This window comes from Emydura macquarii, unplaced genomic scaffold (genome assembly GCF_026122565.2).
Source record: "Emydura macquarii macquarii isolate MOO-44397 ecotype Brisbane River unplaced genomic scaffold, CSIRO-AGI_Emac_v2 contig_3287, whole genome shotgun sequence".
NCBI classification, from domain to species: Eukaryota; Metazoa; Chordata; order Testudines; family Chelidae; genus Emydura; species Emydura macquarii.
In genome coordinates, this window is record NW_027133424.1 from 3,292,995 (window position 1) to 3,315,450 (window position 22,456).

The 22,456-nt window shown below is 48.1% G+C and overlaps 1 protein-coding gene across 1 annotated transcript in view; it reads right to left on the bottom strand.

Annotated features, from left to right (window-relative positions):
• The window catches only part of PAPPA2 (pappalysin 2), a 165,108-nt gene that overhangs the window by 27,567 nt on the left and 115,085 nt on the right, over nucleotides 1-22,456 (bottom strand). Inside the window, exons 17-20 of the mRNA XM_067532408.1 lie at nucleotides 15,465-15,633; nucleotides 12,543-12,675; nucleotides 8,209-8,318; nucleotides 3,972-4,043 (exon numbers count right to left, since the gene is read on the bottom strand). Of these exons, the coding sequence (XP_067388509.1) occupies nucleotides 3,972-4,043; nucleotides 8,209-8,318; nucleotides 12,543-12,675; nucleotides 15,465-15,633 (484 nt within the window). The remainder of the gene's footprint in view (nucleotides 1-3,971; nucleotides 4,044-8,208; nucleotides 8,319-12,542; nucleotides 12,676-15,464; nucleotides 15,634-22,456) is intronic.

Sequence of the window (22,456 nt, forward strand, 5' to 3'; positions counted from 1 at the left end):
TCAAGCACCTACCCCTTGCTGTCTGCAGGCAACGGTGAAGTGGAGACAGGTGCCGCAAGGGAAAGGAATGCAAGCTGTAGATGGGTTCTCAAGCCCAAAACAGTGTACTCATGTCAAGTATTGGTCGTTCAAAACAGGCGTTCAATTTGTTTTTGCAAACCACCCCACCCCTGCTACATGGAACCAAGACATGTTTGCTTCACTGCGTTGGCTGGATTGGGCGGTGTTTTGAGTGCCACATGGGGCGATATCTCGTGGTGAATAGCAGTGAGATGGGCAGCAAAACAGTTGCCTAAAGCACTCCCACGGTGCAGTGTGAATAAGAGCCAGAGAGGTAGTGACAGAAAGTGAGAAGTAGGCATGCATGGCAGGGGAGATGTGAATCAGTAACCAACCTGGGCCACACCCTGACTGCTGGGGGGGCTGCCTGGATAGAAATGCCCATCCTGGGCTACTCCCTTCACTTGGTGTGGAGCTGAGCCTTAGCCAGCAAAGAGGGTAACGTGATGGCCTAGGAAACACTGCCACAACGCGCCCAAATGCCTCATCCAGTGGCTTCTTTCTGCAGCTCTGGGCTTTCCAATCTCTCTTCCCAATCACACTGTCCTCTGGGTGTTTATCTGCCTGGCATCCCCTGTGCACCCCTGCCTTCCCCCTCATTGCCATCTATTTTTCTACTGATGGCACAGGATGAGCTATTTGTGGGCCTATGAAATGCAGAGCTCACTCCACACTAAATTGTACTCCCGATGAGCGCTTGGAATGCTCTCTATCCCTCTCTCGCTCTTTGCAGGACGTCCCCATCTGTGGATGGAATTTGGCAAGAGACAGAGAGAGTGTCAGATGGACAGCCAGATTAATGGATGGAGAAGGAAGGAGGGGAGAGACGGGACAGTCGGACTGCTCCAGCGCCAGACACATGATGGAGACAAGGTAAATTATTCCAATGTCATCACGAAGTGACTTGATATTTCCAGCTGGAGGCTTGGAAGCTAGAGCTCCCTAAAATTATTCCGTCTGGAGCTGGGACAGCGTGGAGCCTGCCCTCGGCCAGCACTCCTACACCCCACCCAATAGTGACTCCTGTTTGAAGAAACTGCAACAGGAGTCAGCAGGAGTTCTTGCACAGCCAGCAATTCCATCGCTATCAGAGGCACTGGGGTGGTTAGATGTTCTCTTATATCCAATGCTCTGCTGGCAGAGGCTGGGATTGCAGTAGCTTGTAGCTGCCCCACAGTCAGTGCTCCTGCACCACTCCTGACGGCTCTTGCTCAAAACAAACGACTCTGAGGTGAGATGCAGAGCTAATGATCTAAAACTTGCTAAACTCTGACTTTGGCTGGCAGGTGCCAAGCCGGGCCGGCATGAAACTACCCTTTTTGTTATGGTCTCAGCTATCTGGGTGAAGCGATTACCTCTTACATACCGTGTAAAAGCAGCTACCTTTTAGGAAGCTCAAAAGAGGGCAGGGAGAAAGGTTGGAGGAGTCCCTCAGTCCCCTCTAACCACCACAGAAAGGACCAGTGTTTGCCTGTATCTCAAACTTGGGTTCAGAGGAATGCCCAGCTCTATCTGAACAGCTTTAGAGGACTCTCAGATCCTAGAGGCCAGCAGGAACCAATATGGACATCTAGTCTGAACTCCTGCACAATGCCAGCCAGAGAACCTCCCCCGCTGATTACTACTTCAAGCCCAACAGCTCTCAGCGACAGGATATGTGTTAGAAAGACACTAGCTCGTGATTTAAAGCCTTCCGTTGATGGAGGATCCACCAGGCTCCAATGGTTATTCACCTTGGCTCTTAAACCGCTGCCTTAGCACACAACATACTTCTACTGTACTTGAAGCCTGTTAAATACACTGGTGCTCTCTGACTGTCCCACTGGGGATGGCAATTGCTGCTGCTCTACAGTGCCCCCTGTTGGACTGTCTGACCACAGTAAAACTTACAGCAGAATTTTGCCTTTAGGGGATGCCTGTCACGCTTCCCCTGCAGAACTAACAACTCGTAGGAACATAGGCACTGCCTGGCTGGATCACACCTGATGTCCATCTCTCCGAGTATCTCCTCTCTGACAGCAGCCCATACCAGATGTTTCAAAGGAAGGTGCAACAAACCCGCATCCTGACCTCTACTAGTCAGAGATCGTCTTAAGCCCCGATGTATGAGGCTCAATGGCTCTTCCATACCATTTTTATCATCTTTAGTTATGACAACTCTGGACAGTCTTGATATCTGTATAATTACCCAATTCTTATTTGACACTTACAGTTAAGGTTAAGATTCTGTCATGGGCATTTCAGGTTGCAGGCAATAAACAAAAATTCACGGAAGCCCGCAGCCTGCCCGACTTTTACTAAAAATGCCTTGGGGGGAGGAGGGAGGGACAAACAGATCTGCCAGGGCTCGCAGCTGGTCCAGCCCTGCTGCTGCTCCTGTGGCAGGGGCTGACCCAACCCCAGCCACTGCTCCAGCAGGCCAGGGGCCCTGCTTCAGCTGGCCCCGGCGCTGACCCCTGATCAGCAGTCCGGGGTCCCAGGCTGGCTGCCTGTCAGCTGTTCAGTGGCCTTGGGGCTGGCCAGTCGCTGCTCTAGCCCTGCCCCAGAAGAAGTCACAGAAGTCCTGGAAAGTCACAAAATCCGTGACCTTCTGACAGACTGATATCCTTATTTATAGTGCTTCACTGGGCTCAGCTGGAGGAATCACTCCCTTTAACTTAAAGCCCTGATTGTGTAATGTGCCAACTTATCCAGGGAAGAGAGCAGAGCTATGCGAGCTGTTCTCACACAGCCCTGCCACAGGCCTTCTTCCTGACCTGGAAGGGGACGAAGGTATTTTACAAGCATTCAGGCCTTTACTTCACTGCTGAAACTGCCATCAACAGGAACTAGTTAGGGGCTCCCAGGAAGATGGGATGAAACCAGCGAACTCATTCCACACAGACCACCAAACAGCCATGAGATGGTAACGACATCCACTTACTAATAACCGGGGCTGGCCATGGAGGATGACCTAGCAGTGACAGTCCCTGTATTTTAAAGTTTCTCCTCAAAACTCACCTGTCGTAATAAAGGCAGTAAATGGAGACACTATATTCAATCAGGAGACGCACACGGAGCACCATACAACATGACAAAACGATATAAAGTTGCTCCCAAACCCAAGCTGCCTCCAATGAGACAACCTGTCTCGCGCTCACAGGTCTATGTCATTCTCGACTCGTGATTGATTGAGCCATTCAGCCCCTTCTCTGTGGAACTTGCCATTCACAGATGTTCGAGACACAGATACTCTCTCATTCTTTACCTCTGAGCTCATCACTCGCTTGTTTCACCATTTGCATTAGCTTTGCACTGTAGCCTGTACAATTAAATTCCTGCCCAGCTTGTCTTATGGATACAGGAGATAAAAGACCGCATAAAAGAACTGACAGGAGCCTTCTCCCAGAACCTGAACTTCCAAGAAGTTTGAATAAATTCATCCCTACACCCTCAAGCTGTGAGGACGTTCCAGTCTCCCTTCCAACTCTGTGGTGTGTGTCCCAGCTCTAACTATTTTTCATTTCACACTTCTTGTTGCTTGTCTGGGTCCATAGTGCCAGAAATCACACAAGGAAGCCTGTGTTCACCAGATTTCAAGACCAAACTTTCGACCTCCCGTCATCCAGAGAGTTGCAATCACTCAGGCTGGGCACTTATTCAAACCTTTTGGGCTTCGCCTACCAGGGCAAATGTCCTAGTAGGAGAAGGTGTTTTGAAAATTCAGACTTGTCATTGCCACTTTACCAAACTGGTGCATAGGCTTTTCCTTTGCTTATGAAGAACACTCACCCTGGCATCTTTGCTAAGACAGAAAACCCTGCCGTGGACCATCTGAACCCTTACCAAGGCTAACTAGCCCCACCCTCATGATGGACTGAACTCCAGTCTGAAACTCCAGCCCAAAGTGCTGTTCATGCAAGGGGGCTTACCTCACATGACTGGATGCAGTGAATGACAGCTGGGTCTGGATGCCATTGCAACCTGCCAGTGCATACGATGTTCTATGGAGAAAAAGGAAGAAGGAGAAAACAGCTGTAAGGTGAGTCAGGAACTGGGCAAAGGTGCTCTAGGGGCCTGTCAGAATTATTATACCACCCCTCTCTCTGCATCGCCAGCAGGCTGGTCAGGTTCTGCCATCTGCCAAGAATTCTCCTCTGTCCCCACCCATCAGAGCCTGTGTCACAGCCAAACTCCATCCAGCTGAGAAGGTATGGATGGGGCACTTCTTTCCAAGCCTATGGAAGCACTCGTGCTGACGGGTGTGAAGAGAGCAGGCACTTATACTCGGCCTCTTTGAACCTTGTGACATAAATGATTAAGGAATACAAAGGAATTAAACTCTCCAGAGTGACAGAGAAGTGGTGGAGTCAAGGGATGTGGCGGCTCAATGTGCTGGCTTGTCACACTCAGGTCTGCTCCTCGAGAGGAACAGCCTAGAGACGCGGGATTCCTTCCATCACCAAGGAGTCTTGGGATGCTCGGCTGGTTCACCAGTTAGATGTTTAATCTGCCCCCCCCCCCCAATAGTTTTTCTTAGTCTCTCACTCATTGCCTGACTTTTTTCTGACTGTGCTCCCCCCTCTTCTCCCCCCCACCAAACTCCAGCCTTTTCAGTCACCAGGGCAGAGTCCATCTCTAGGTCATCACATCCCACTCACGGCCTCCGAATTCCTGAATGGAGGCAGTATTACCACCCCCATAGGCCAGATCAGGATATTAGGGCGGAGGGATGGAGTGACTTGCCCAAGGGACGACACGAGTCAGTGGCAGAGTCAGAACTGGAACTTGACCCTAGTGATTTCACCTGTCTAGCTCTAAGCCCCAACCCCACCCTTTCCTTCTCTGCTGGAATGGCAGCTCTGGCTGTGGAGGTGCCTGACCAATAGCCAACACCATGGAGAAAAGCATGCTTGGAGAGAAGAAAGAAATGCTTATTTATCAGCAGGGAGGGAGGAGGAAGCAGAGGCTACGGGAGGGAATAAAACAATATGTTCCAGTGACAGGTCCTGGCAAAGGGAATGACATTTTCTTAAAATAACGCCTTCCCCCCCCCCCGCATTCTCGAGAGGCGATGGTGCTGGCGGAAGGAAAGCCAAAAGCCAGCATCCCACAGAGCCTTCAAACCCGAGGCCTCCTTCCAAGAGCCAGCTAACGATCCCACATGCCACAGGCCTCCCCCAGCCCCCGACTGGGCCTTTCCCAGGCTGGTGATTTGCAGCGAGTCTGATTCAAACTGACGCACGGTAGTATCCACAGGCATGAAGTTCTGGTAACCCTGGGCCTCCGATGGGCTCCCAGGAGGGAAGGAAGGCGGTTGGATGAGAACACTGGCTCCTAATAATATTATTTGCTTCTATTCCACCCCCTCCAAGGCATTTCATTTTTATTTTAAGAAATATTACCCCTGGCGGAGCTGCTTCTGCATGTTAGGCTCAAATACTTCAGATTATTTCTGCTGGAAAGCGAATAAGGAGAGGGAAGGAGAGAGACTCCATGTTTCACTGCCATGAGGCATTGGAAACAGTCTGCAATGGGTTCCCGAAGCAGGCGTTGTCAATAGGTGAGAGCGCCCTGAGACTCCTGGCTGAAGTTTAGTCTGAGCTGCTAGTGAGTCTGCAGGGCCAGATCGGTGTGGCTGCAGCTCCTATATCTACCCTGTTTAGTGCATTTGCTAATGACAGTGCCCCACGGGGGGAGACTTTCCAAATGCACCTAAGGGATTTAGAAGCACAAGTCCTATTGAAAAATCAGTGGGATTCATGATCCTAAATCTTCTCCTGGCTTTCTGCAGCACCTTCCATTCCCCGAGAGCCCAAAGCAGTCGATGGACACTTTCTCGTCTATGTGTATTTGTACTGCATATTCTATTACACACAAAAACCGTTAAAAGAACATTATTAAAATCACAAACTCAAGCACTCACAAGTTAGGAAATGACAGAATGAGGGTTGTCTATGCAATCCTGATTTGGACCCCTCCTGCATATGCTGTATGACAAACTCTTTGATTCCATGCTCATGTACCATTTTTTCCAAGGCACCCCCGCCTCACTCAGTGCACAGGATGGACAGCATGCACTGAATGAACAGCTAGCCAATATTTTATTTTCTCCTGGTACAAAGGGTGGCCCCAGGCCGTATTTACTCCTGATTCAAGGGCTGCTCTGAAGACAGAATTATTCATTTCCTCAAGGGCTTTTCTCCTGGAGCTCATCACTATAGCTCAAATGCAGAGGTCTTGGTGGTGGATCTAAAGGCTCCTGCTGATGACCCATGTGGTGTCAATGTGATTCCCCTTGATGGAATTTCTGGCTTTCCAGTTTGCACATCAGGAGATACTGGGATGAGGTACCAAGGGGAAGAGAGATACCAGACTGATAGCAGTAGTAGGTTATTGTCCTCTTTGTGAACCAGCCACTAGAGGGACACACTTTGGCCACGGTTTTCACAGCTATTTGCTGACAGCAGGGGAATGCTGAGGCTCTGGGCTCTTGGGTTCTACTCCAGGTTCTAGAGGGGAGTGTGCTCTAGTGGCCCTGTTCCCCTCAAGCCTGACCTATTCTGTCATTGTACCCTCCAGCCTGTCCCTGTACCCATCCTGTCTCTCCTCCTCCTCCACCCCACCCCACCAACTCTTCATCCCATTTCCAGTCTCCTTGTCAAGCCAGTGCTAGTCTCCCCCTCCAGGCTCCCCATCTGAGTCCCCGTCTTCCCGCCTGGGCTGTCTGCACAACCAATCCCAGTCTCCTCCCATGACAATTCTCCAGCTCCTCATCCGATCTCACTCTTACCTTGCACCCCCTCTGTCTCACACTCCCACACTCCCGTGTCCCCGTTCCAGTTCCCCTCCCATGTTCCTTATTCCAATCTGTTCCTTCCACCACACCACTCCTTCCTCACACCCTGTCCAGCTCTTGTCTTCCCCTTGCATTTCAGTCAGGAGGTACCTCCTCCTCCTCCAGGCTGCCTGGGTGCCAGGCAGAGAGTCATTGAGAGCATAGGAGAAACAAGCTCTCTGGTCTCAGTTCGGATGCCTGGCCCCACTCTAGATAGAAGCAACAGGGAGCAGCAATTGCAGGAAAAATCCCTGCCTCCCTGGGCTGAAACGTGGTCAGCACAGACAGAATCTTTGGAGTATTTAGCTGCCAAAGTGTAACAAGTTTCCACAGAGCAAGGACAAACGGAGCCTTTTCAAGGGCTTATAAGTGGGACAAATTGGGTGGATTTCCACACAGATGGCACAAGGCGCATCGGTGACACAAAGGCCACGCCCTGCCCAACGTCAAGCATCTGCCCCACAGCGTGGGAGTGAGAGAGTGCCTCAAGGAAATAGACGTAAGAGGTTTTTTTTAAATGGGCAAAACAATGTATTTCCCCCCCTAATCTTGTTCTCGGAAATAGCTGAGCCATTTGTGCTCAAACTTTCCAAAACCATTGGCCTAAGGCAGACACCCAAGCGTGGGAAAATTTCACCCTGAATGATTAAAGGTTGGCAAAGGTATTAACAACTGAAAAGAGGGTTTTATAATGGGAAGTGTTGGGGGGAGTTAACTACAGACAGCACTCCCAGCCCTGCCTATGGTACACTACAGCTGTTCCGCAACAGGTGGCCAAGAGGAAGCACCTAGCTCCATATGCTGGCATGTAAATAGGTGGCTTGATTGTCAGAGGTGCTGAGGCCCCGACAGCTCCCAGGGAAGGGCAGGGTTGGCCTGCAGAAGCACAGGGCCTTTAAATCCCCAGTGCTGCGGTCACGTCCGATTGTCTGGATGTTTTAAGGTGGAACTCCCTTCCCTCTGCTCTGTAGGCAGAGCTGGCTCGCGGCTGGTAGCGGGAGAGGCTCCTCCAACTTGCTCGCAGTTCTCTGAATGAAGTCTGGGGTGTCTCCAGAGAGCCTAATACATCTATGTCTCTCCCAGGCTTCCTCTCCTCCCCAATCTCTCTCTTCCTTCTTCCCCAGGCCTGCCACTCTGTACTCTAACGCCACAGGAGGTGGGGGCTGGGAGGAACGGTGTTGCCACTCTGTAATTAACCTAAGCCTCACCTTGGCCCCCCAGAATGTGTTCCAGGAGCCAGCTACAATGGAATCAGAATGATCCCTTCCCATCTCAGGAGCCATTCGGCCTCAGTGTATCTTAATCAGCGACACACTCCCTGCCCCCTTTACCTGGACTCTGGTAGGTTCCAAACGGTGGTCCATAATGTCAGCAGTAACGTTTTCAGGCAGCATTACTGGGTCACTGGGGGGGATTATGCAGGAAGGGATGCACACTGCTCCTGGTGTAGAAGAGACACAGGATTGGAGACTCATCAGTGGGTCATAGCTGCACTCTCTATAGCGCTTTCTTTGGTAACAAGGGACCTATGCTCTAGGGGGAAACGGGGTTACACCAGTGTTAAGCCCTACAGTGTGATTGAGGCAGACCCAAGAGAGATCTTCTATTTTCCAGTTCTGGAGATTGGGCTAGAATTCCCTTCCAAAATTCTAAGCAATCAAGGGAGAATTTTGGTCTTCACACAGCTAATTCTCATGCTGCCCACCCCAGAAGTGAACTGAAAAAACAGAAAAAAACAAAGTCCAATGCTATGCAGAAGGAAGCATCTAGGAAAGCCATGAAGCGACTCTTGTGCACTGATGATGACTCTGTATTGTCCTGCAAACTCAGCTGGCAGGACATGGGACAAACCCATGAAAACACGACTATCTAGCAATGATCTTACAGTGATTCTGCCACTGTTTTTCAACAAGCCAAATCATGATCCTAATGCTGTTAGAGGCAAAATTCCCATTGACTTTAGTGGAACTGGGATTTGGCCCTAAGGGAATACAATCTATTGGTTATGCAACTGACTATATAACCTGTAACATTTTGACTTTCTGAAAAACATCCCCACACATCAGATCCTGCAGTGCAGATCTTTGCTTGAAAATTCTGGAACTAGAGATCTGTCCACAGCTTATGTCTTCCAGCCTCCTGGGAACTGCAGAAAGGACAACCAAGTACAGAACAGCACAGCGTTCTCCACAATTAACGGGGTATTTAATCAGGATCTCAGGATGGCATGCAAGTGGGCCATAACTACTGACTTACTGTTAGAGACCTGCACAGATACAAAATTTGGATCCGCATCCATCCACAATCTGCAAACATGGTCCACAGACATCCATATCCACAGATATAAAGCAGATACCCGCAGATTTGCAGGGCTCTAGATATAAAATTTGGATCCATATGCATCTGTGACCTGCAAACATGGTCCACAGATATAAAGCAGATATCTGCAAATTTGCAGGGCTCTACTTATGGTCCTACATCAGTACAATAAGGCCTGGCTCCTAAAAGGTAAAGGCTAAAAGATTAATAATCTTGCAGCTAAAAGGTTAATTAGAATGGAAAAAAAAACAAACACCCCAATCTCAGCCTAATATAAAAAACTAGTATGAAGATCGCTACATAGGTAAAAAAGGTACAGATACAAGATGAACGATCCTTTGAAGGCACTGAACTGTACATGGGACAATCCCATAGGGATCTTTACTGTGATGCTTGGGGGTTAAGGAAGCAGCTTTCATTGCCGTATGAATGTTGAGACAAATGTCCACTTCATGATGCCACAGCTGGGTAATGCATGTCTTGATCTCCCGCACTGATAGCCACAGTTCGCTCTTATGTATACAGTTCGGGGGTGGGGGGCATTCCAAACCAGTGAAGCTTTGAGATGGCTCAGCTTGTCTGGTCTATGTGTTGTTTCTGAAGGCTGGAGTGGGTATTTGTTTTTTGTTTTTGTTTTTTTTTTGGGGGGAGAGGGGGAGTGAGGATATTAGCGTTATTTAGTTTGTTTTGCTGTGATTGCTTTGGTTCTCCTCTGTGCAGTTATTACATCAACTAACAACTATTATGATGATGACAATACAGGACCCAGGTGAGATCAGGGCCCCATAGTACTGAGCTTTGTATAAACACCTAGTAAGAGACCAGCCTTATGCTGGAGAGCTTACAATCGAAATAGACGAGACCAGTCAGTTGGGAGGAGAAACTGAGGCACAGAGAGGTGCAGTCATTTGTACATGGTCACACAACCTGTCTGTGGCAGAGGTGGGACTAGAACCCAGATATTCTGAGCATCAGTCCAACGTGTCCTCCACTAGACAGAGCTGCCTCTCTAACATGTTTTAATACATTCAGGCAATCTCTCGGCGTGTTTGGACTGTCCGGGCTAGAGCCACAGACTTCGGCTCAGTTCTGCAAGGCTCTACATTTAGGCCCCTCCACCTGGCGGAATCTCCAGCCCCGAGTCAGGAGCTCAGTCTCCCTATTGCAATGCACGGGGCGAGTTTAGCACCTAAGACGGGGTCCTCAAAAGCCAAGCTGAGCAGGAAGCCACTGAAGATAGCCAGTTGGAGGAGGTAAGGAGGGGCATGTGGCCTAAGACCTGCTGTTCAGAGGGAGTTAGGAGATCACCTCTCGACTGGAGGCAGGCACCTATCTCCACTTGGGATTCAGTTAGGCCCCTTGGCCAGGTCAGTCCAGTCTTGCAAAACACAATGGAAGTGGCAGCTGCCGTACACTCCATAGCGGTGGTTCCCAACAGGCTCTCTGCTGCTGCACACCTCAAGCTCCAGCGACCTCTTCTGCCCAGCGCTGCAGCAGCTGCAGAAGGGAAGCAGGGGGGCAGAAGGGCCAACCCATTGTTCACACAGGAGGGGAGGAGGGAAGAGAGGGAGACTGAACTCTGATTGGTTACTCCGCCCCTGTGGGAGGTGCAGCAGTGAGGCAGACGGCCAATCACAAAGTGGCTCCCACCCCCTCTGTTCTCATATGTACTTTTTCAAAACAATTCCGCAGCACACCTGTTTGGGCCTGAAGGCACAGCAGTGCGCCGTGGCATAGCGGTGGGGAAATGTTGCTCTATGGCCCAGTGATTAGAGCACTCACCCAGGCTGTGGGAGAGCTGGGGTCAAATCCCCCACCACTGCTGGATTTGGGGCTGGGACTTGAAGCCAGGTCTGCACCGCCCAGGGGAGTTCCCAGACCACTAGGCTACAGCGTGGTCCTCTCTCTCTTTCCTGTGGAAACTGTTCCACTTTGTAGGAAATACTTTCAGCAGTCATCAGGTCAGAGAGAGCGAGACTGACTCGACAGCCCAGCAATTCGGGCACTCACCTGAGAGAGCCAGGTTCCAATGACTACTGAAAATACTCCATGCAAAGTGGAACAGCTTCAACCGACAAGACCCACCCCAGAGAACCCTATATCCCAGTGGTTTGGGCACTCACCTGGGAGGTTCATGTCCGTGATCTGAATCCAGCAGACTGAGGATTAGAATGAGGGCTGTAAGGTAAAGAGGGGACACAACTGCCACCATTGGGGGTTTTTTTGGGGTGGGGATTGAGCCGGCAGGTATGCTGAGAGGCTGCCTGTGAGCACACCAACAGGACTGGCCTCCCAGGTGAAATGGAGGGGAGATGTCTGCTTTGAGGATCCCCCTGAGGTTGAGGTGCCCAGCAGCTCAGTGACATCATGATGTAAGGGACTGTGAGCACGCCTGCTGGCAGACACGTAGGCACCGAGGGGACCTCCTCGCTGGAAACTTAGGTGCCGCCTAGGAACTTCAGGAGCCTACAAGGTTAGTTGACAACTGAGTAGGGTCTTTGAGGAGGAGCCTAAAGTGGCAATTCTTTTGTAGATCTAGTCCTTAATCTTTTTATTTCTTAAAATTAATAAAGAATTTAAAAAAAAAATCAAATTAGAGCTGAGCAAAATGTGCATAATGGACCCTGCAACCATGGGGAAATAGATGAGTTTCATCACAAGCCCCAAACTCATACCAGGCTGGTCAGAAGTTTTGCTAAACTTAAAAGGCCTTTTTCACAAGCCTGGGACCAGTTTTGCTCAATCCTGGGTGATTTACAGTTTTTCACTTGAAAACTATGTGAGTTTTGCTTTAACACTCAATTTAGACATGAAGCCAAGTGAAATGTAGCAGCTATGATTGAGTGTTGCTTTAAAGCGGGAGGGATATGAACCCAAGTGGAGTGAGACCAAAGAAACAGTTTGCCTGGACCCATGCAATGCAAAAATGCCCAGTTTCACGTGGCTGTAACTCAGATCTTCACTCTAGGAATTACCACCGTCACCACCACAGCCACCTACAGTAAAAACAACTGCAAAGGGTGGAAGAAGACTGAAAACAGCTGCGTTGTGCCTCGCTGACCTATTCCTTCTCGAGAAACTACAGATCCCTACTACTAAACCAGCATTAGCATTAAAGCTCTATTGATAACATGGCCAGATGTTATGTACATCCATAAAGCTCCCAACTGGCTTTATGTGCAGACAGAAGACTAAATAGAAAATGGAACTTTGTCATAAATTTAAATTTAAATATTACTGGTGTAACAAAAGAGTCAATGTGACCTAGACCCTGCTGACTCAACACACAGCCTGTTCCAAGAGAAGGGGGTTTGGATCAGAAATCAACATCCTTTTTTGCCCTTACCAATGCCATAACCCTGTTCACACTTGTACTCCACTAAATTCAGCTCTGGGGGAGGTGGACAATTGCCTTGCAAGTTCTCACACAATTTAAACTCCTCTGTCCATAAGCCTTCTTTAGTGCAAAGAATCGGAACCTAGAATATCAAAGAGAGAGGAATCCACATTACCACACAGTACAGCCAGTGCAAAAGGTTCCACAATGGGTTTTGCCACAAGCAATGTCTCTATTCCCCTTGCCCATGGCCATACTTGAAAGTAAAACCTACCTCGCACTGGAGCCCATTTAAATCATGTTATCCTTCCCCCCCTGCTTACATCAATTTCAGAAAATGAAGTTTAGGATGACCCTTCTCCCACTGACATCAAAGGCAACATTCCCCATGGACTGTAGTGAGAGCAGGATGCAGCCTTTTATAAATTATGGTGAAATGGGAAATCCAATCTATGGTGACCCATACTTAATGTTTATTAAGCGATCTGTTCCACTCTGCAATTGAGCTCGTCAGAGGAAATTCACCACGTGTATTTTGAAGAGACAGTTGCAATAGTCCCTATGCAAATTGCCCCAGCAGCAGCTGCTAAGTGAGAAGTCCTTCTCCCTGAGCAAGCCCCTGGCCAGAGACTATGGGCAGCTATGTCACAAATCAGTCACCGTTTTGCTAAGTTCTGCTAAAACATTAGCAAATGCTCCCAGAGCATGCTTCAAAGGGACTTTTCAGGGCTTGTAACCTTTTCATTTAAAGGTTATTAACCTTTCATTTAAAAGGCAAAGAGAACTGTTGAAAGCACAAATTATTTTCTTACATAAATATTACACAAGCGCGTGACTGTCACGGGGCGGGCTGGCCCTCTTGAGAGAGTGAGCTTAGCTCCACTTGTGACCAGTTAGCTGCCTCCCAGATGATGGGTTTGATTTCTTTTATTGGGCCTCACAGTAACTCAGCCAGAGGTCTTGGGCCTCTTGCAGGAGTGGGTGGGTGAGATTCTGTGTCCTGTGATGTCAGCCTGGAGGATCATGACAGTCCCTTTGAGTCTTAAAGTCTATGAGAGCCCATGAAAACTGTTGCATCACAAAGGCACTGCCAACATACTGAGATTTTCTTCAGCGGGACAGGAGAGAAAAGATCCAGGTGCTTACAGACTAAGCGCAAAACCCAAATATACCAAAACAAAACACAGGACATAACACAGAATCTGCAGAGCTGCTGCCAATGTTACACTTGCATCCTGCTGTCACAAAGCTGGCTGGCACTCCAAGGGGAGCAGGCCTTAGCCCCCACCTGAGCCTAGTCATCTCCCAGGGACAGCTTTGAGGCCAGGGATCAGGTGATAGCCTGCAGGTCACCTGGCCCACAGATGAAAGGACAGCAAGCAGCTAAATACTTCTACTTCTTCATGAACATTTGAGTCAGTAAGTTTTCACTTGCAAGAACATTGCAAATACCAGCGCAAATAAACATGTATGGGGCTCTGAGATGGAAATGCACTCACACCCATTCTGAAAGGCTCTCCGTTAGCTGTGTGTCAGATACAACAAACAATTCTGAATGTCAACAGACAATATCGGTTCCTCTTGTTTATTGAGGGCCTGTCTACATGGCGAGTTAGCACGTGGCAAGCCAGAATACGGATCTACAGCACACCAGCTTGCCACACACTAACTCGCCGTGTGGACCCTGAAAAGGTTCCATAATGTGCTCTGAAATATAGACTAGCCCAAATGCTTAGTCATCCAAGTAAGGGACAGAATAATACAGTGTTTGTTAGGGACATTCAGTCATTAGGCACCAATAACAACTAGGAAATGCTCAATGACCAGCGTGCATATAAATATAGGGAAAAAATTCTTTGCAAAACTATTTGTTGAAGCATTGCAAATAATGAACTAACTTTAAATAAATTAGGACAGCTTTGCAGATATTTAGTGAACAGAAGAGAGGCCTAAAATTTGTTTGTAAAATACCTGTTGAGTTGAAGTTGAGCTTGTTGAATTATTTTATACAGAATAACTCAAGAAGCTTGCAGGTCTTGTTGTCTAGGGCCGGGTAATGCATGGGGCTCTGTTTGGAATGGAATAGTTTGGAAGAACAAAATTAGGACACAAACTTGTGTCCCAATCTCCTACACCAAGAGCCAAGCTGCCCCATTTTAGTGTTCTTAACCCAGTCAGCCCGCATGGTTTGTGTACGCATGCCCACAACACTTCCATAAAATACAGCAACGTAGCAAGGAGAAGACTGAGGTTTGGATCCTATAGCTCTTGTGCTAAACAGCTGGATAAGTCATGAAATATTGCTCACCTTCAGCTTTGCTATAGCGTTGTCTTGGTTCATGTCCCCCTTTTACCGAAGATGGATTTGATGTTGGCCAAGATGGGTCACTAGCAGAGCATTGTGGGAGATGCACAGCTGTAGCAGAGCACGGAAATCCAAAGCCCTTAAGCATGTGCTTAAAGTTAAGCACATGCTTAAATTCCATTCACGCTTCAGTGCTTTGCTCAATCAGGACCTGTTTCAGGTTCTCCTTTACTTTGGCCCCAATCACGCACTAAGCACACGTGCTTAACTTTAACACACATGAGTTGCACATGGCTAAGTGTTCACAATACTGAGGGCCTACTTTCTACTGACCTGACAGAGAGAGAAAGATTCCTCCATCCACCTGCAAGACTCCCGTGCAAACTTCTCTGGCGGGCTCCCTAGGAAATCCCACCCTAGATGCTGATTGCACCAAGTATACCACGAATTTGTAGTTCAGCAAATAAAGTCAGAACAACTGCATGGAATATCCTTTGCAACTCATCTAATTAGCCAGTCACACTGCTTTCAGGCCAGGCCATAGCCATACCCAAACAAGGTTGCCAGGGTGTCCTCTAGCTGGCTTGTTGTGCTCTTGCATTTCCCCTTAAAGACGTTATTCTTACCCTTTTGCTCTGTGGGTTGCAGCTGAGTACACACTGGGTGTCCAGCTCGAAGCCACTGGTGCAGTTGTACATCCCCTCGAAGACAGGAGGGGGTGGCTCACACAGCACTGGAACACAGCTGCCTTCCTCCCACATTCCGCTTTCAAGACAGTGGATCTTCAATAACTTCCTGGGAAACACATGCACAAGACAGTTACTGTACCGCACACCTGAAGGGCAGCCCCAGAGGAGCAAGTGCTCACATACGAAAGGGTGTGCTGTTAACTCTGCGGCTTTTCCCCTTGACTAAAGGAAGTTCAGATTAAAATCCTGACTGGGAACTGTGTTCACACCCACACTGTCTACTGATAAAGTGCAGTGGGGGCCAGGGGAAGTGGAAGGAAGGGTAATAAAGAAGAGAGCGACAATACCCCATGCAAGGAAATTTGGATGGATGTTTGGCAGCTTTTTTATTAGGACTGCAAATAATCATTAATACTGAACAACACACAGCTCTGCACATACAGCACCGTTCGTCTGAGCTTAGAATCAGAGAAGTGACATTAAGGCCTCTATTCTGGAGAGCCCTTAAACTTATGCTTGCCCCAGGGGTTTAAGCACGTGCTGAAAGTTAAGCACATGCTTACGTCATTTGCTGAAATCAGGATTTGACTCATTTAGGCCCCACTTCAGCAACACACTTAAGCACATGCTTAAATCCATCCCTATTCAGCAGAACACTCCACTTTCCGCAGGTGCTGAATTCTCATTGATTTCAGCATGATTTCAATGTTTTGCTGAATCAGGGCCTTAATTATCCAGCCCTTTCCCTATGCAGCACTGTTTCCTACAGCATATTCCCTAGTGCTTTGCCCAGAACAGGTTTAAATGTCTACAGTAGTGGTGCTTCCTTCACTTAAATTGGGAGATTATGCCAGTCTAACAGATCACACCATCAGGAAGCTTTTCCTTTCTTAGTTGAAAGTTGCCATTCCTCAATTTCACCCGCCCCTCCCCCTTTGCTATTCTCCCTTGTGCCACCCTAAACAATTCTTCTCCCTCCATGTTGTTCAAGCCCTTCTGATATGTGCACTCAGTCTTGGTGCCTTATCCCTTAGCCAAGTGATACATACTTAGATCATTCAAATGTACCTCATCAGTAAATCCCTCTGGCCCCTTCATCATTTTTGTGGCTCTTCTCTGTACTCGATCCAATTTGTCAATATCTTTCTGGTATAGGAATTGCCATACCAGAACAGACCAATATCATCTTGTATTGCTAAAACAATATAACATTTAAATCCTTGCAAAAAATAATGAAAAAGAAAAATGTACAGAACAACAGTCCATTTACTCAAGTATCCCATTGCTGGCAATCATCTACATACCACACATTTCACAGGAAGGCATAAAAAACCCACTCTGCACTTGGACAACTGAGCAGTACTCCTATCATGGGGGAGAAATGTCTCTGTAACCCCAGCCACTGGGGAGCTTTGCCCTAGCTATACTAATTTCAGACAGGACCCTAATTAAATCCAATGTTTAATTATTCTTGCCTGACCCTGCTCTGGAATCTTTTGACCACTTGTAAGTTTCCCAGATCTTTTACTAGTCATACGTCTTTATTATTGAACTTTTCTACAAGTTTAATGATGGTTTTCATTGTCCAGGACCAATCCCTCACTTTTTCTTTCTCCACTCCTCACCTCCAGCAGGCACAGTCCTAGGCAGCAACTGCTAAAAGTTTCTAGGACACAATAGGCAGCCAGCCAGCCCATTTTAATTTCCAAAGGTCAACCCTTGGCCACCTGCGTGTGTGATTATAGGATCTGAAAAGCAGGGGAGCCACTGTGCTCTCACTGCAGAAATAGGGACAGGAGACAAAAGCACCTTACAATCCAGCTCAAATAAGGGGCAACGCATAACTGCTTTCCAGCCATTGCAGTGCAAGGACTGACTGTGCCACTGAGGCCTTATCTACACTAGGAAGTTTTCCTGGCAAAAGTCCTGCCACTGACATAGCTATTTCAGCAGGGTGCATTCCTATTTGGCTACCCTCGCCAGCGCAGTGTGACCAAATGGCATCAGGTTGCACTGGAAAAAGGCAATGGGAGGTTTTGTATTGGCAAAAGAGGAAGAGGAGAGTCAGTTTGGTCCATTCTGCATGCCTCATGTATAATGCTTCTTGTGACGTGATCTTTCAGCTACAATTTAATCTGTTTAGTTTTTACTATAGCGTTTCAGCAGGCAGCAGTGTCTCACGAGGGAGCTAATATGGATTGTAGTATAAATAAACCTTATGAGATAAGGCTATTATTATTTCAGAGACACTGTGAGGGTGAGCATTTTAAACAAATCCATTATTGGAACTGAAAAAATTCACAAATGTCTCTCTATGATTTATGCAGTGCTGATTTAGCCGTGTCTGTCCCAAGATATTAGAGAGACAAGGTGGGGGAGGTGATATCTTTTATTGGACCAACTTCTGTAGCTGAGAAAGGCAAGCGTTCGAGCTTACACAGAGCTCTTCTGTTTCCCCCCGCACGCCTGTCCAAACCCACCTTGTCTCTCCACGATTTATGCAATTTTGTTTCCTTTTTGCATTTCACTCAGTTTGACAGTCATAGATTCAGTTTCTACTCCCTTGCACTTTCAGTACTCTCATTTGTGTTTCTGTAGGGCCTAGAGGCATCCACCGGAGAAGAGGGTTCTAACGTGCTAGGCACAGTACAAACAGATAGTCAGAGAGCTCCTGCACTAGAGAGCTCGCAATCTCAACAGACAAGCCAAAGGGTGGGAGGGGAAACAGGCCCCAAGAGGTGAAGTGAATTGCATGAAGTCAGTAGCAGACTGGGAATTCACCAACTCATCCACTACTACAATGCAAATATCTGAGCTTCAAAGAATGCAGGGAAATACTTCTATCAGAGGTAGTCCTGAATCAACAGTATGGTTCTGAAACCACACAAACTAATGGGAGATCTGGAGCTGAACTTTTGTGGCTTGAGTCCATCACTAGATTAATTTTTTGTTTCAAGCTATTTCCACTGAAATTGCATTTGTTACCTTTCGAAGGCGAGCTTATTAACATTAGCTTCTGCTGGAATTGCTTTGATTCTCTGCTTGCACTAAGCCTAAATCTTGGTTATTAATTACCTGGCAACATCCTTTAAAACTTCAGGACTATAAGACTGCAAAAGCAAGATGCTAAAAGGAAGGTGAAAATCTGTGTTTGGGGGTTCATCTAGCGCAGGAACATTTGCCCCAGTGTAGCTACATCATGGTAGTTGCACATAGAGCCTGGTGCGAATTAGCCTGGCAATCTACTGAGGTACATCACAGCAGTACAAACCCCCTCTTACACAGGTGCACCCTGTAGGGGCTGATTTTTGAGAGCCCAGAATCCAGTAACATGCTTAAACCACTGCCTGCAGCTGGAATACCAATTGTTATGCTTACTGCTGAAAGCAGCTAAAAGGAGGCCTTCCTGAAACCTTAGCACAACTAACAGACCAGGAGGGGAGGGGGAAGCAAGTGACCACAAGGAGTAAACATGACCTTCTGCCCTCCTCACTTGAGTTGTTTTTCTGAAGCATGCGGTTTTGCAAGATGGAAAGTCTGGCAATAGTTAACTACTGCTATACAGCTGGTTAAATGATGGAAAATTCCCAGCTTGACAGGCTGGAAATCTCCCCGCTTAAAACAAAAACTGCCAAGCAGTTTTTGTTTTATGAACAAGCTAATTTGTAATACTAACAAATTGGGTATAAAAAGGGGAAGAAATCTGAACCCGATGGACACTTGAACACTTGGACAATTGAACATCTCTCAAGTTCACCTGCTGACAAAACGCTGGCCACTGGGAATTCTAGTTATCCACTCAAGACCTTTTCAAGACCCTGAGTAAATAAGAATCTGGAGTGCTCTACTAACCTGCTGCGGATGTGTGTAAATGCTGGAATAAAGAAGCAGCTTTGCGTGAAAGCACTTTCATTTGCCTGCTTTCATCACCTATCTCAGAGGTCGACAACCTTTGAGAAATGGCATGCCAAGTCTTCCCCCTGCCCCTCTCCCACGTGCTGTGGTCCCAGCACTCTGGCCAGGAGCCGCTCCCAGCTCCAAGCAGAACCACGTGATGGGCATTACCCCCTCTCGGCCCTGCCCCTTCCCCCGCCCCTCTCCCACATGACCTGGCCCAAGCAGTGCTGCTCCCCCCTCCTGCACCCGCCCCTCCCCCCACGTGACGTGGACCCAGTGCCACGATGCGTGCCACTCAAAATCATCTCATGTGCCACATTTGGCATGTGTGCCATAGGTTGCTGATCCCTGACCTATCTGTTGGCCGGACAGCAGTGTCCCCATTGATTTATTTCTTGCCACAACCTTGCAAAGAGTAAAGTTATCAAGAGCTTTGGGATCAGCAAAACCTCATGTGACACACCACACCTGCACTGGGAGCCTACACTGGTGTTACTATACTAATATAGCTGAACTGATGCATGAAAACAACAACAAAAAACAAACAAAAAACCCCAGTATAAAGTGGGCCTCAATCATTCAGTAACGCCCTTGAAAAAAGAAGCATCCCTTTCGGCTTAGACAGCCACCTGCATGCATTCCCCAAACAGTCACCTAGGAGTAACCGATCCAGCCACTGCATGTCACTGTTGCTCTTCAAAAATACATCCAAGGGCTTTGCTGCAGAAACAGGGTAACTCTGTAAGAAGAGCGCCTGAGGGCTTGTCTACACGGTGAGTTTCTGCTCAGCAGCTCAAGGTGCGAATCTGCAGTGCTCCAGCTTGCTGCACAATAACTCGCCATGTAGACAAGCCCTTAGTATCAAAAGGGCTGGGAGCCTGCAACATCGCTAAGAAATGTGTGATTTGCACAGGTGCCCTGTGTAGTAAGCGAGCTCCTTAGCCTTCACTTATCTTCTCGGTTTGATGTGGTGCTGGAATAAACACATCGGGGCCTACGGCTGCCTGCCAGCCTGTCCAAGCCGCACGGGAAAAATCATGCTTTGTCAGAAGTAGCCATGGGAAGGAATGGAGTGTGTTGTAAACACTGCAGCTTTCTCCTTGATGGATTTGAACTACATCTGCCCTGGCTTACTAAAGCAGGGGCTTATCACGGAGCATGCTGACTTTCTTCATGAGCAGTGGAATATTCCAGGGATACAAAAGAGTTTGGCACAAGAGGCTCTCTCACCAACTCCTCCCCCTCCAGCCCCACCACACACGCTGTACGATGGGAAAAAAGGCACATCCTACAAATACTAATCAATAACTCACATCTTCGGGTGCCCACCCAAATTTCCCATTTCAGGCTACTTCCAAATAGGATTGTCCTTACCTGACCCTGAGGTAGAAGGTGGCAGCTACGCTGCGGACACTGCAATGCTAAGCAGCCCATTTACAGAGAGGTGCTGGGAGGGAGGGGCAGAGGGAAAGCCTTTTAAAACCTGCAGCCCTAAACTTCGCTGCGCCATACAAATACCTTGACTCCTTTTGATCTTGGAGAGCGACATTTACTTAGGATTAGCAGAGGAGCCAGGAGCCCAAGGAAAATAAAATTAAAAAATCAAGTGTTTCAAGCAGATGTTTAATGGGCAGAAGGTGACAGCCGCAGGGAGGACTTAGGAGGCCTGCAGGAGCTGCGTTTGATGTGCAGGCATGAATGTTGGTCTCTAAAGCTCCACGAACCATGCAGCAGGGAGCTTGGCTAGCACCCAAATGCGCATTAGAGTGGCCAGGACTTGGAGCAGAGGATCCACTGCATGGATGCCAAGAGGGACTGCAATAAATCAGCCTAAGGCTCACATTATCTGCCAATGGCAGGAGATTCAAGGATTCCAAGTTGAAAAGGGGGGGGGGGGTGTTGTTTATTGGTAAATTAAAAGACAGAAGAGCTGGGTCACTAGATTTCTGCCTCTCTCCCTTCCGTCATGTAATGGTCGAAGGACAAAAAACCAACAACCCAGCCCCACACTAATGGGGTGTAAATCTTTATCGGTGCTCTTAGAGATGTAAATACATGGGAGTCCCTTTGTCAACCTATGTTTTCTTTCCCCTGCTTCATGGCAGCACATTTGTATTTTATCTGGGATGATAAATCTATGGCTTAAAGAGCTAAAGCCCATGCCCATACCCAACTAATGTAAGATGGCCCTGTGCCCTGGTGCACTCAGACGGCTCCTGGACTACTCTGTCTTCATTTGCCCACTGTGGCCTTTCTGAAGTGCTTCCAGCCCTATCCTGCTCACTCTTTCCATTTCATTTTCCCCGCATCCACCTTTCTTCCCCTTTCATGGTCTACTTCAGTCTCCTGTAGTATTTGGACAACACAAAGAGCTGGAGGGATCAGATGTCCCCATGAAGGGGTGCAGTTCATTACAGGCTGGATTTCCTGGGCAGTCTGGGCTGTGTTGAATTTAGTCAAGGGGTGAGATGCAAATCATTCTTTGGCTGGTGCTGGGTGGCTCTGGCCTCAAATGCTCTCCCACCCATCTGCTGCTCAGCTGTTCCAGCATCTTATATCTACTATACCGGAGAGTGAGGTGATGGTTTCAGGGTCAACTCCTGCAGTGGAAGGAAGCAACAGAGACTGGAGACGGGCTAGGGCTGAAAGGAATGTAGGCTGAGGCTGTGAAAGGCACCTAGAGCATTTGGAAGTCCGATTTCCATTAGTTTTATTCCCCTAGGCAGCTTTGAAAATCCCACCCCTAGTGAATATACCTTCCTTCATGCTGTCCTTGAAACCAGACAGTGGAACAAATTCCTATGCAGCAGAGGAAACAATCATCTCAGAAATCACACAGGATTTTGCCCCTTCCACTCCAAAAAATGCAGGCCATCTCCCCTGGAACTACAGGGAAACCCCCACAGCTGGCAACAACGGTAGGCCTCTTATCTTCTCTGTTGACCCAATCGCTGGGGGCAACATCGTACACTTACCCATGACAACAAAGGCAAGACATGACACTGGTAGCTATGGCTGGTGCAGGAGGGGGC